The sequence below is a fragment of the Echinops telfairi genome, unplaced genomic scaffold (genome assembly GCF_000313985.2).
Source record: "Echinops telfairi isolate 266 unplaced genomic scaffold, ASM31398v2 ScPeMD7_15;HRSCAF=58, whole genome shotgun sequence".
In the NCBI taxonomy this organism is placed as follows: Eukaryota; Metazoa; Chordata; class Mammalia; order Afrosoricida; family Tenrecidae; genus Echinops; species Echinops telfairi.
Window position 1 is genome coordinate 9,728,896 of NW_022103912.1, and position 14,174 is coordinate 9,743,069.

The window sequence follows — 14,174 nt, forward strand, 5'->3', positions numbered from 1 at the left end:
GTTGGCAAACAACAAAGGCACTTGGCACAGATCGCATCCTGGCTCAAGGTCTTGCAGCTGCCAGCAAAAAATCTCCCTTCTTGTTGTCAATGTATACCTCCCTAGCTCAAGTCCTATATACCTACCACCGCCTCACCAACAAGCTGCAATTTCCCTAACCTAACTAGTTGGGTCTCGGAACCTGCCCAGGAGCTCAAGATAATCCTGTCCCTTTCTCTGCTCTCTCTTCCCTGTTGGGAGCTCTTTCCCTGTCCTAATAAAGCCGCTCTTAACTTCACATTCTTTGTTTCAGTGTTGACCTCTCGTGGAGGGTACTCAATAGGCTGAAACAAATGTGAACTTAGTAAAGATCGACTAAACAACAGTGTTTCCAGATGCATATCGGATGATGGAGCCCCGCAAAACACAAAAAGGTGATTGTTGTGGAAGTCAGAGTAGTAGATTATTGTGGAAGTCAGAGTAGTAGACTTCTGAGGGGAAGCAGGAGGCTGACATGTCTCCTTTCAGCTGGGAGGTCACAGAGTGTGAGCTTTAAAAAAGAAATCATGAGGGCAAACATTGGTTATCTCTATCTGTGTTTTCTTTTTCCGAAGAAGCTTACTGGGTTGGAACGGCTGAAACTCATACCCATTGTTAGTTGGAAAGCAAAATGGTACAGCTACTTGGTCAAAAGGTTTCGTGGTTTCTTACGGAGCTAAAGACACCTCCTTCCAGCCCAGTGCTGCTGCCTAAGGTACCAGACAGTTGGGGCTGTTGGGTGATGTGGACGCTAGGCGAACGGGCCTAGATCATGGTGTCTGGCCTGGTTAATAACGTTTTGTTTCCCTCTGCTCCGTGCGACGGCTCTCACTCTCACTGGTTCAGCTGCATCTCGGAGCAAGAAGGCACGTTATGATATTTCCACAGGAAATCAAGCGGAGAATTAAGCGGAAATTAAGAATTAATGCTAAGTATTTAAGAGATGTGTGATATTTGCCATTGGATGTTTCTGCGTGCGAGTCAAAGCATAGGCAGTAGATGATAAACTTTTGTTTTTAAAGAGGGATGATTTCCATGAAAATAACAATAGACAGTGTGGTACAATGCATAAGCCAATAACATAAGTATTATGCCTATTAAGCTATGCCCGTGCCTCCATACTGAAACCCAAACAAAACCCACTGGAGTTTTTTCAGACTCCAAGCACCTCTATATAGAGCTTCTAAGGCTTTGTAAGCTAATAAGGGAACAGCCAGCCTCACTTTCTCATGTAGAATGGCTGGTGGGTTTGAACTCTTGACCTGCAGTTAGCAGACCAATGATTACCCAGTAGGATTGCTTTAAAGGTATACAAGGGGCTTCAAAAAGTTTGTGGAAATATTCCATTCTATTTCAATTTTACTTTTCACCAAGTTTTTGAAGGCCCTCATATGTGTTGTTGGTTATGAGTGTACTGTACCATATGGGTTAATGTATGGCTCAATGAGCCTCACCTTGCTTTCTGATGGTCAGACCAGGGTGCAGCTGCCTAAGCCAGTTCCCTGCTTTAGCTTGCAAGGCTCACTTCCTGCAAGACATCCCTGAACCTACCCCAATGTAGCCCTGGGTGCTGGAGCAGCCATGTGGAGACTCCTGCTAGTGCTGAGATGCTCACAGTTCACTGACTCAGCTTTCCTCCTGCAGTCGGCATCATTGCGTCTGTTTCGTGAGATGGAGAAGGACTTTGTGGATTGGTGTTGGACATATGGTTAATGGGTTGATGTTGGACTTGTGGATTGGTGTTGGATATATGAGTTAATGTTGGACTTGTGGGCTTGGGCAGCACTGGGTTGGGATGTTTTCTTGATGCACAGTTACCCTTTATATAAAACTCTCTCTTATATACATATGAGTTTCTGTGGATTTGTTTCTCTAAAGTACCCGGACTAACACAACGGCTAAGTCAACTTTGTACATAAGACAGATGCGATTCATGTTTTTCATGTGGAGCGCTGTTGAGCTTGCAACATCTGGTTACATCTCTGTTGCATGTGCTCCAATTAGGACATGCTGCTTCCCTGAAGAATCACACCCAGCGGAAGAAGTCAGACACGAAAAGTGAAAGAATTCATGATTTCTTTCAGAAGGCCTCCTGAAGAGGGCAAGCTATATGCAGGGCAATCTGATTTAGCATTATATTCAGATATATGCAGGGTAATCTGAGCTAGCATTATATGCAGATATATGCAGGGTAATCTGATGTAGCATCATGTGCAGATATATGCAGGGTAATCTGAGCTAGCATTATATGCAGATACATGCAGGGCAATCTGATCTAGCATCATGTGCAGATATATGCAGGGTAATCTGAGCTAGCATGTTATGCAGATATATGCAGGGCAATCTGATCTAGCATCATGTGCAGATATATGCAGGGTAATCTGATCTAGCATCATGTGCAGATATATGCAGGGCAATCTGATCTAGCATTGCCAGGAAAGGGGCGTAGGACGCACCGACAACCACAACCACGGGGAATGAGGCACTTTTCAGGAACACAAAAATATTCTTTTCCTTGACTGTGGTGGCTGTTACATGGCAGTCTATGATTTTCCAAATGTATCAAGCCAAACATCCACAAAGTGTGGATTGGGGGCCAAACTGACAAAACCATAGAGCACATTATTGAGAGTAGGAAGAAGGTTCATCTTCAGGTTTAAAATAAAACATAACCGTCTACCTCCTGCACTTATTTTCTTATCAGAAATAGATGAGCTACTAAAGAATTATAATAGTGCTGGAAAAAAAAACACCTGCAGAGAGACTAAGCCACTGGTGTCTTCACTGCTGAGGACAAGTGCTTCCGAAAATTGCTTAGCGGGGAAGCAATTCTGGTTGTCAGAAAGGTCTCTCTGGTCGGGCTCATTTTCCTCCTAAATCCGTGCCATGAAAGTGGACGACATCAGCCTCCAAAGCAGTAATGGTCATGTCCACAGCAGAGGCACTTAACCTCACCGTGCCCGGTACAGCTCCTCAGGATTTCGTTTGGCTGTCTGCCACAGAGACGTTTCCTGGGGACTTGGCAGTGTCCGAATGGCGACTCCTCAACTTCCCAGAGCCTCACCATGCTGCCAACATGGAGACTACACAGAACTACTCCAAGCAACCTTCACAAACTTCAGCACAGCTTGGTTATAACAGGGTGGCTTAGCTTTGTGTAAGAAATTCACGTTAGCATATTACTTTCCAAAAAGCAACTTCATTGCTTCACAAAGGAGCAAACTGAGACACCAAAGGGTTAAGTCACTTACCTTAAAAAATTAAGCTAGCTTAGATTAGATCCTAGAAACAAACCCATTGCCATTGAGTATTCTAGCTAAGTAATCTTACATAGGGTTTCTGAGCCTGTAAATCAGTGCCCCAAGCCCCAATTACACACATTTGCACTGTAGCCCATAATCCAGGATAAGGGGAGGTATCAGTTTTGCGGCCCCTTGGATCATTCAGCAACTCCCTAGGGGACAGTATCTTGCAGATTTAAAATGCTATAGATTGAACTGTCTTCACCCAAAATGCGTGTCAGTCTGGCATCAAGATTCTCCCTGGTCACTGGTTATAAAATGATATAACTGGGTATCTATAAAATGAGGCGGCTATTGCACACGTGTGATCTGATGGCTAGAGTGGGAGATGGCAGCCGTTCTCAGGTACATCCCAGACGACATCATTTTTACACGAAGTACAAAGAGAAGTAAGCACAAATAGGGCCCTCATTACCTACCACCGAGGAAGAAGAGCCAAGAGTGAAGTACATCCTTGGGCCTGCAGCCCTGTGCTGAGAAGCCCCCACCTGCCAGGAAGGACCCAGAGAGACGCAGATCTCCAAGGAACACCAGGCACACGGATGGTGGAAGGTCAAGGCTTTCCCCTAAATCTGGACCCTAAAGGAGGCGCTCTAGCCTCCTAAATCATGAGAAAATACATTTTGGTTTCCCAAAGTCAACCACGTATGGTATTTCTGCTATAGCAACACAAGACAACTAAGACAAAGGCCTCATTTCAAACTTCTGGTGGATTTACCCAAAAGCACAGATGAGAGGCCCCAGTTTTTATGAAAAAGACTCAGCTAGAAATATAACTGATGGCATGGAAATAATCAATCTAAATAGCATATATACTCGTGCATAAGCCGAGTTTTTCAAGCACATTTTTTTGTGGCAAAATTAGGTGCCACGGCTGATATTCAGGCCAGCTTATACTCGAGTATATACGGTAAACAGAAAAAAAAAAACGGTCTTCTATATTCATCAGGGGGAACAAGGCACTCCAGAGAGCCAGCCTCTGTGATGGATTGAATTTGGTACAGGGACTGAAATGGGGACAAAAGTGGGAAGGGACAAGGGCAGCTCTGTGCAGTTGACTGTCCAAAGGTCAATTGACAACATTTCTCCTGGTGTTATGGTCTACTCCCTCCCAAGACATCAAGGAAACATTCTCTGCAGGCACCAGACAGAGACAGAGGCAGAAGAATATATATGAGCAGAGCAGTTCATCCTCTCTCTTCAAGACACATTTCTCTGCCAGGTGCCTTAGGCTTCCAAGTGGGCAGTAGAAAATACACACTGGGATTCCTTAAAGTCTCTGAAAGTGATCAGTAAATAGCAACGCGCAACGGAGTTAAGCAGTAAAACCATCTCAATTTATGTCTCCTTGAAGTTCAGTATGCATTTAAGCAGAGCAATCAACTGTGTTGGAAGAAATCTCTATTACGGTAAGCAAGAAATAGCTTCAAGGCAGTGGTTAACAGTGGAGGAAGAGAAGGTCAGATTCAGTGCGGAGAAATCCTGGGGCTGGGGATGAAAAGGTGGGACTTCATTTGGATGACAACTGTCCTGGTCAATTACAGAGGCAAGGCTCTGTTGCTGCCCTTGCTTGGATTAATACGACCCTGCAAGCATGCACACACACCGGGCATGTCAAAGCTGCCGAGAAGCACTAACTGATTCAGGATGCTTTGCATGTTACACCGTTTGTTAATTGTAGCTACATTAAAAAATATGTCATCTCAAGTGGCGGGTCTGTCAGGTTGATTCTAATTTAAAGCTTTGAACATATTGCAAGCCTTGAGCTGTGACACTAAATGCATATCGTTATGATTACCATTACCTGTACTGGACGGAATTACGCCCTCCAAATGCAAGAGATCTTCAAAACGGTTATGGAACAATAGAATCAGAAAGGAACAGAATTCTCCATGGACTTTTTGAAGGCCCCTCATACGTGTGTTATAAATCCCAACCTTTACATCTGTTAAGCATAATCCCATTTGGGACTATGTTTGCCTGTGTTATGTTAATGAGGCCATGTGGGTTGTAGGGTGTGTCTTAAAGGCATCATTGTTGATATATAACAGGAGTAGGTTAAGCACAGAGGCAAAGAAGCACAAGTGGAGAAAAACAGACATCAAATAGAGATCATCACAGAATAGATCACGGAAAAGCCAATGAAATGTCCCCCAGAGGGAGCATTCCCCTAGAGCCAGGGTCCTGATTTCAGACTTCTACTCTCCGAAACTGGGAAAAAAAGAAGTAAATAAATATCCATTTTGTAAAACTACCCACTCCAGGTATTTCTGTTATGGCAGCACGGAAAAATAAGATACTACCCAATGATTGATTTCATCTGATTCTATTCATGCCTCAGCATGAGAACCCACTAACAAGTACTAGCTGTCCCTGAATTCTGACAGCGTTCATTTCATTTACAGCTACACTATGAATGTGTCTTTGGTGCATAGGCGTACGTAAGGATGTTCTCACTGGCACCCACATTTTTAGAGGGTACACACTCCGTTCTATTTTACTGGACACACACTAAATGTCCCTTGTTGCCTGAGAAGAACAGCAGTGTCCAGGATCATCCACCTCTTGATCAAAGGAATTTAGGCATTGATGAGCAGATTTGACAGAACTTTGTGACGTGCCCTGATACCCATGCAAACTCATGTGCAAATCGTGCCAAGTCTACAAAATAGACAATGAATCCCCCTCTCCTATCTACCCACTACCTGGTTTGGAGACAAAGGTCCTAAAAGTGCTGCAAACGCATGTCCCTCTAAGTAAGTCTGAGTCATGTGCAAAACTCAGCATGGAGTAATGAGGCTGAGGGTTCAAACATGGACTCTTTTCCCTCAAGCGGGAAGTCGGCATCATGGCATCATAGCTGGAGTCTATACCTGGGCCCAGGTGAACTGGAAAGCCCGTACTCAAACACGCTGGTTTTGGCGGGGCAGGGGCTGCTGTGGAATGTGAGGTATATCACAAAGCTAATACCATATTAAATATGTCCAGTCACTAAACCACATAGATGATGAGTGGAACAATATGTATCACTCACTTCTAGAAAGCATCCTTGATTTACTTCACCAAGTAATGAGACAGAGTACAAGCAGGCCTGATGACCTGACCTGCCTCTAGGGAGCACCCACTTGCAGGGACAGTGATTTACTTAATGGGGTTCTTTTAGCCCAAAGTCCCTTCCCTGAATGAGTAATTCTGAACAGGATTCTCTAGAATGCGACCCTGTTGTGTACAAAAGGAGCCTTCTGAGAAGCAGGAGGAGGGATCTCAGTAACGGCAAAAGCCCAAAGTAGAATGTGTCCTTTGAACCTGAGATCCCTGCATCCAGAAGACAGCTGGTTATACCATCAGAGGAGCAGCAGCAGGACCAGGAGCCAGAGCACGGGACAGCGTGGTGGACTTCCCAACCCACGGAGCAAGGAAAGCCGAGTGCTCTGTGCAGGATGTGGGCTGGCAGAGTAGCGTACCTCTGGGTAATGAATTCAGAAAGCTGCGCTTGCTGACCCACGGAAATAGAGCTGACTGCCTTCAACTGAGGCTTACCGGGAGGAGGGAGCCCCTGTGCACTAACGTCTGGGAGCTGGGTTTGCTGACACACACAGCTTACGTTGAATGCCTTTGGGCTGAAGCTTTTACCAGAGGGGTATATCCTTTGGGCATTTATTAGCAGATTTGACAGAACTTGGTGACACGCCCTGATCCTCAACCCTGCGCATTCCCCACCAGCATTACAACTTGTTAACTTCCTTAGTCAACCCTTCAATCATGAAGTTTGTGTGTTCTGTGTAGCTGTTGCAATCTACATTCGAGCCCAGAGAGGTAAAAATCATGCATGTTAATTAAGCTCCCGCCGCTGTAGGGCTGGGCTAATTGGAAAAGAGCTTTTATTCATCTCTGCGTTTACATGAGAGAATACAAATGGCTCAAACCAAGTGAGCTATAGCATTCTGAGACCTCCTCGACACAGGCCATTCTGGTTTGTGAGCTCAGGGCTGATTGTGGAGCCTCCGCCCACATCTCTTCTCGTTACTACCAAGACTTCTGGCCACTGCTAATAGGTCCACCTTCTCTAGGCATGAGGTCAAGGGGAAGGTTGAGATTGTGGATGAATCCTGGTGGAGGCATACAAGAAACTCATTCAAAGAAATGTCCATCATCCAAGTGCACCCATGACTCATTGATATGGATAGTCAAACATGTGCAGGGTTGCCTGGTACCTAAAAGCTATCCAACCCACTGCTCAGCTGAAACGGCATAGAATCAAGCCCCATACTCCCTCTCCTGACTAACTCATCCTGACTGGTGAACTCTTCTCCCCAGTTAGATCTAATGCCCCCAGCTTCTACCTTCCATATTGACTCCCCACCCCGCTGATCTCACCTTGACAGCTGAACCTCATGGTATTTTCATTGTTTGGACATGCTCCTGGCTACCACGCCATTACATACACCAGAAAGGATGCTTCACCCAAGTCCCCAAGGCCTCAGCACTGTGTGCATCTGTCCCAGCTTCAAGAAGGATGTGTAAGAATGGCACAATGTGTGCATATTTAGATGTTCCCATTCACTCACAGCATAATGCTTGAGAATCTTGACACTGCTACTTAACTTGGAGCCCAGAATTCCATTGACTATGCTGTGAAATTCAAAAGCGGATTGACCTTTTATATATACAATACACACTCAAAAACTCACTCTCATCCATTCCATTCTGACTCATAACAACCCTGGAAGGGCAGGAGAACTGCCCCAGTGAGTTTCCAAGGCTCTACCTCTTTACTACAGGGCAGGAAGCTGCTTCTTTCCCTGGGTACATCACGTCAGTAGTCATAATGCTAGGAATTAATACTGATTTGTACCATTTTGCATGGTAGATGGTATCCTTCAGTGTTTCCTATCAAGGATCTGAAGTAATCTATCCTATTCTGGTTGTGTGAACAGAGATGATCTGAATCTCATTAGTGGGTAAGAGGCGTTGTCTGGAGTCCCCGAATGACATGGCTTAACATGTTCAGTCAACTGAAAAGTTGGAAGCTTCAATCCACTCAAACACACCACGGAAGAAGGCCAGATGAGCCCCTTCTGAAAAGTGAGTCTATGGAGCACAGAGGAAGATGATATGTCCTATTGTAGTTGCTTCTTATCAAGGTCTCCAGGAAACGTTGAGTTCAGTTAAATAAATGATCCTTCCCAGAAAACATAGTAGTCTGTGAAATTACGACAGTCACCTTCTCCCTCAAGCAGCATGTTATCAACTTATTATAAACCTATCTTTTATTGTCAACAACCTCCTATCCAAAAGGATGTAAGTTTACGAGCTAATTTTTAAAAGTAACTTTGTTCCATCTAGTGTTCAAAAGGATTCTATGCCCCAAACAACATCACACATACTAGACGAACTAATTGGTCCAGAAAAAAACAAGGGAAAGAAATTTATAGATACACAAGTTTCATACACTGACTTTCATTATATAAATTACTAGTATGATTAGTATGACTAACTAGACGCTGACAAGAATGATGTAGTATGGGCATATTCTGTAATGCTGAGAATTTTACAAAGACTTACATTTTGGTAACAGAATTGGGTAAATATGCATAAGTAGATATATCTTTTTTTAATTTATTTTTTTTAGTCTAACATTTTACTTAAAAAAAAACATTTTATTGGGAGCTCCTAAAGATATCATAACATTCCATATTTCAATCCCATCAACCAATGTGGCATAATTGCTACCATGATTAGTTTCAAATCATTTTCTTTCTCCTTGACTGCCTTGGTCTTGCTCCCCTTTATCCCCTCCCTTCCCAACCCTACTCACCCCCCCCTTATCCCCTCCCTTCCCAACCCTACTGACCCCCACCACCCCCAGAAACCCTGGTTCCCTTTTTTTTTTCTTTAATAGTCATTGCTGTTGTTTTCACCATAATTTACATCAATATATCCATTCACATACAATTTTGTATGGAATCAAACAATAGAAAAATCTTATAAGCTAACGCTTAAAATGTGAAAGGCCATCAGAAATTGTTCAGTGGGCCTGTTCAAATTACTGTGTGATTACCTGGTCTTTTTCCCTCCTGTCTTTTACTGATTTGCATTAGTTGTCTGGCTGTAATTGGACTTGAACGTTTCCGTTTCAATGAAACCTTACAGGAGAAAACTGATCATACTGCCCAGTGGGGTGGGGGTGGGGGGGTCTTCACAAACGCAGTATGTAAATCGGACCCCTGTTTATGTCCCATGCAATTATCTTCTCTTTCTGCCTGGGATGTAGCCTGAACTCTTGGGGAACTCAAATCTGAATGGGATTGTCATCTGATTTACAATGGATGACCTGGCATCCCAGGAAAAGACTTCACTGTGCCAAGTGTTTCATGACCGGTAAATCAATAGCTTGAACGCAGAGAGACCCTGGTTAGCGTGAGATGGTGTGATCTGCCTCCTCCTTGCCCACCATCCTAAAATGAAGTTAGTGCTAGCTTTGAAGTTGCGTCAGGCGGGGAGATCTATTATTTCAAGTTGGGAGGAGGCATAAAATGAGAGTTGCCACCAAACTGAATGAAAAACTTTGCATAGGGTGGGGCATGCATCTGTTAGAGGATTGACCAGTGCATTTTCACAGCACCTGCGTATTACGAGGAACTCAAGTGTTCCTGAGGTGGGAAATCAGGACACTGAACACAGAGGAGTCATCCCATCTCTCTGCCTTCTTCCTCCAGGAAGCCCTTAAACTAAAGTCATAAGCATTCACAGCATGGGCCAAAAGGAGATAAATAAACTAGCAGCTTTGGCCACTCCCTCCAATACACCTAAAAGTGATAACAGTGTCTTAATGAGGCTGCATGAACCATCACTAATGATATGTTGTTGTGGTTAGTCATGGTGATCCTGTATACAATAGAAATGGTTTCTAGGACTTTATTCCTAGTCCATCTTGGTCTGGAAGCTCCTCTGCAAATCCTATTAGGATCAAAGCAACACATGAGCCTCCACTGAGAGATGGCCGGTGGCTACACATAGTTACATTGGCCAAAATAAACTTGAGTCACCAACATGGAAGCTAAGAGTTCTGGCATGAAACCATCAAAGCCACCCGTTATAGGGACAAACAATTCTGAATTATTCCACACTTTGAAATGAGACAGCAGCTCATTAAGACTTTAAGAACATTTTTGAAATGCAATTATACTTTGGACAGCCTCTTGGGTTATCTACCTGTGTTATCCCAAGTAGAGTTGATGGAGAAATGAATAGGTCAGTCTATGGAGACAGTAACTGGATTAATGATCCCTATAGCTATGGGTTTGGGTTGTCATTTGTTGTTTTGTTTTTGTAAACAAGGAAACCTAGGATCAGAAGTATTGAAATGACAACTTCATGACAATTGATAAATAGGTTATACAGGTGGAATACAGCCTGTCAATCAGGTCACAGACTGATTGATGCCTCCTTGTGGGTGTGGTCTTCTGATGAGGTTTCTGGGAGTTTTCCTCTATTCTTCCCTGGAAGTGGGACATAGTCTCTCTGCTTCACATTCCTATTGACAAGCCACATGGAACCATGCTGATGGTAACCAGAGCCCCTGGAGATGCCACTGGACCCACAGGACTTTCCACCCACCAGCCTGGGATCTTCCTGCGTTTGCCACCATTGCATGTGCTGCGTGAGTCCGAGGAGGAATCCATGGGCTAATTTTGGACATAAGGGCTAATATCCAACTTATGGACTTGATCTGGACTGGGCTGGGATGTTTGATTGATGTGCAATTACTTCTTGATATAAAGTTCTGTCTTACACATATACAAGTGTCTCTGCATTTGTTTCTCTAGTCAGCCTGGATGATCACAATATGCCTTTGGAGTTTAAACCAGTTCCACTGAAATAGTTGGCTCCCTGTGAAAGACAGTGACCCAATAATACTATCAAGTGGGGGTATGACAGGAGAAGTTGGAGGGAGTGGGGAGCTAATAATGATCCAAGAATGGAGAAAGTGTTCCAAAATGGATGTGGTGGTGATTGTTTACAGCTCTTCTTGATGTGATTGAACGATTGACTTCTATGATATGTGAACTGTATGCCAATAAAACTGTTAAAAATACATTTTAAAATTATTTTTCTGATTTAGCAAATGTAGACGTGCCGGCAGACTATTCCTCGCAGAATGCCTGTATCTAGTCCCATGTCTGCAATTAGATCCAAGTCTGTGGTTCTTTTCTCACAGAATTGAATGGATTTTCACAGAATAGATAGAAACCCCTCCCTGGCCCCCATAGGAACAATCCTTGGAAATTGAAAGGTTCAGACTGTGCTGCAATTAGACCTGAAAAGAGCTGCTTTTGAGAACGTGCCTTTCACAGGATCTCTTTTCAAAGGATCAGAACTCATTGATTTTGATTTCTTTTAATTCCCCCCTCCTTCCTAATGTTTCCACTAAGCAATGTGTGAGGGAACTCACAGTCTGTCTGTCCTTTAAAACAGGATTATGATGACCTGTGAGGTCTCATCCACCCACCTAGCCTCTCAAAGGACATCCCTACAGGCCACAAAGCCATTGAAACTCCCGGGCAGACCCATGGGGAAGCCAGTGCGGCAGAAAAGACAACCTGCTTCAGTAAAGCCCAGCCTGGGTCAAGGACAACTAAAGTTTCAGAAAAGAGGTTTAACTGCCACCGGGAGACTTGAACATAAAAGAAGGTCTAAGTGGTTGGGAAATTAGCTTGTCAAAAACAAAAGAATTTGCAAACTGGAAATCCCATTGAACGCGGCCTTGGTGCATGGAGAGCTGCACCTGGTGAGGCATGTGCTCACTTCATGACTGTACCTGGAAAACTGCTGCTGCAGGTCATGCATCTGAATCCGGGTGCGCTCAGACTCCAAGGTCACCTCTTGCAGCCGCTGCTCACTTTGAAGACGCAAGTGTCGCTCTTCTTCCAACTCATGGATCAGCTTCTCATGCTGGAAGGGACACGGAGGGATGGGCTTAAGAGATTCGTACCTATTAGGGCATCCGTGGTCAGCCTGCTGCTCAGAAAGTGCTACCGGGTTGTGTGGATGATCATTCATTTCATCTTGATAAAAATCTATGGTTACATTTGGATTCTAGAAAAGGAGTGCCCCCGAGGAATGCAAATGATTCACACTCACCAACAAACCCCAAGTTGTGAACCCATCCAGAAGTAACACACACACACACACACACACACAAAGCCTGGACATCTGTTGCCATCAAGGTCACAGCCAAGAACGCCCTGTGGAGCCATGCCACTCTGTGCCGGATGGGATGCCATGTGCTGACTCGATTCCACAGCTATGGGTTTGTGTTATGTTGTGTTGTGTTGTTTTGATCACCAAGGAAACCTAGGGCCAGAGGTACCTGGAGGCTAGTTGATGTGCCTTCGGAGTTGTTACCAGTTGCACTGAACTAGCTGGCTCCCTGTGAAGGGCAGTGACCCAGTAATGCTATCGAATATACAGCCATTCCTTTCCTGCGGAATCCCTGTGACTGGTTCAGAATTATTGCATCTCTTCAACCCTTGGTACAAGCTTGAAAGGAAGCATTACTGTCTTGATAGAAGAGCCAGGCAGTTTAAGCTAATTAAATCATGGAGCTGATGGGAACAAGGTTAAAGAATTCATTTTTATCTGGCAAGGTGGGTTTTCACAGATAAAAACGGGCCAAGTCACCTACTTCATTCATAATCCCCCACACTAGCTCATCTCACAAATGGGTATCAAGGATTAAAAGTGGGACCCGCTGGCCCAGAAGTGATGGTTCAGCACAGACCCGTGCCTGGGTTAAGAAAGAGACCACACCACCAATCACCCAGTTAGTAGCCAATCTACTATCTTTTTGGTTTTATTTTTGTTGTCATGGCTTGATTTTCCACTTTAAAGCATATCAGGTTGCCATGGTTACCGTTGTTACAAAAATTTAGACCTCTCTATACTGGATAAATATAATGCAATAGAAACCAAAGATGCAATACTTGATCATGAGAAGCATCCAGTCCTAAAGGGAGAGAGAGGTCTTTTGGAGAAAGACAGGAAGGGAGACTGCAAACTCCAATTCCTGAGGCGCTGTGCATGTGTACCGCTTGCTTTTCTCCCTCACTCGTTCTTCTTTTCACTGGGCTCCAATCACGACCCCAAGAGTGCGGACTGTCCAAGGCTGAGCTTAAGCAGTGACGTTAAACACATGCTCCCCCTAAATTTGTGTCTGCCGTGTTCTATTGCTCCCTTGTACAGACTCCGGTTCTGCACTTTCGAACAGCAGGGTTGCTTCTGGTAAGAACGATGTGGTGGGCGGCAGCTGACTGCCTCAGGCTTCAGAAGGAAGAAGGGAATCAAATTCAACATCAGCCCAAGACCAAATCCCCTGTACCTCTTGCCTCCAACCTCATTTGGCAGCTCTGACACAGACAGTCCCTCTCAAACCACTTTCTGCACCCTTGCTGGCCTCAAAATGTCACTGGAACACTGCACGGAGCTCACGGACCATAATCACAACTATGGGGTTTATTTAGACAGTGAATAAGTCACAATTGAGGATCATCAATGATCAGAATATAAGTCTTCTGTCAGGCAAGGCTCTTTTCAACGATGCTCAGGAGCACAACTCTTTTTGGTTCAGTCCCAAGGGACCTTGGCCTTTGCACTGATCAGGAAATATACAATATTCTTCTAGTATGGCTGATAAATGCCCAAAGGTCATTGACACACTGTCCTAAGCCTTGGCCTGATGTGCTTGGCACTCTCCTTATGTCAGCAAATCTAGCTCCCTAAATTAAGTGCCTGGAGGCAACCTACACTGCAATAGAGCCTACTGCTGCAAGTCCACCATGCTAGCTCGTACTA

General features: G+C 44.4%; 1 protein-coding gene across 1 annotated transcript in view; it reads right to left on the minus strand.

Annotated features, from left to right (window-relative positions):
• Positions 1-14,174, minus strand: part of NCKAP5 (NCK associated protein 5) — a 734,641-nt gene that overhangs the window by 553,004 nt on the left and 167,463 nt on the right. Inside the window, exon 4 of the mRNA XM_045287417.1 lies at positions 12,142-12,275. Coding sequence (XP_045143352.1) covers positions 12,142-12,275 — 134 coding nt within the window. The remainder of the gene's footprint in view (positions 1-12,141; positions 12,276-14,174) is intronic.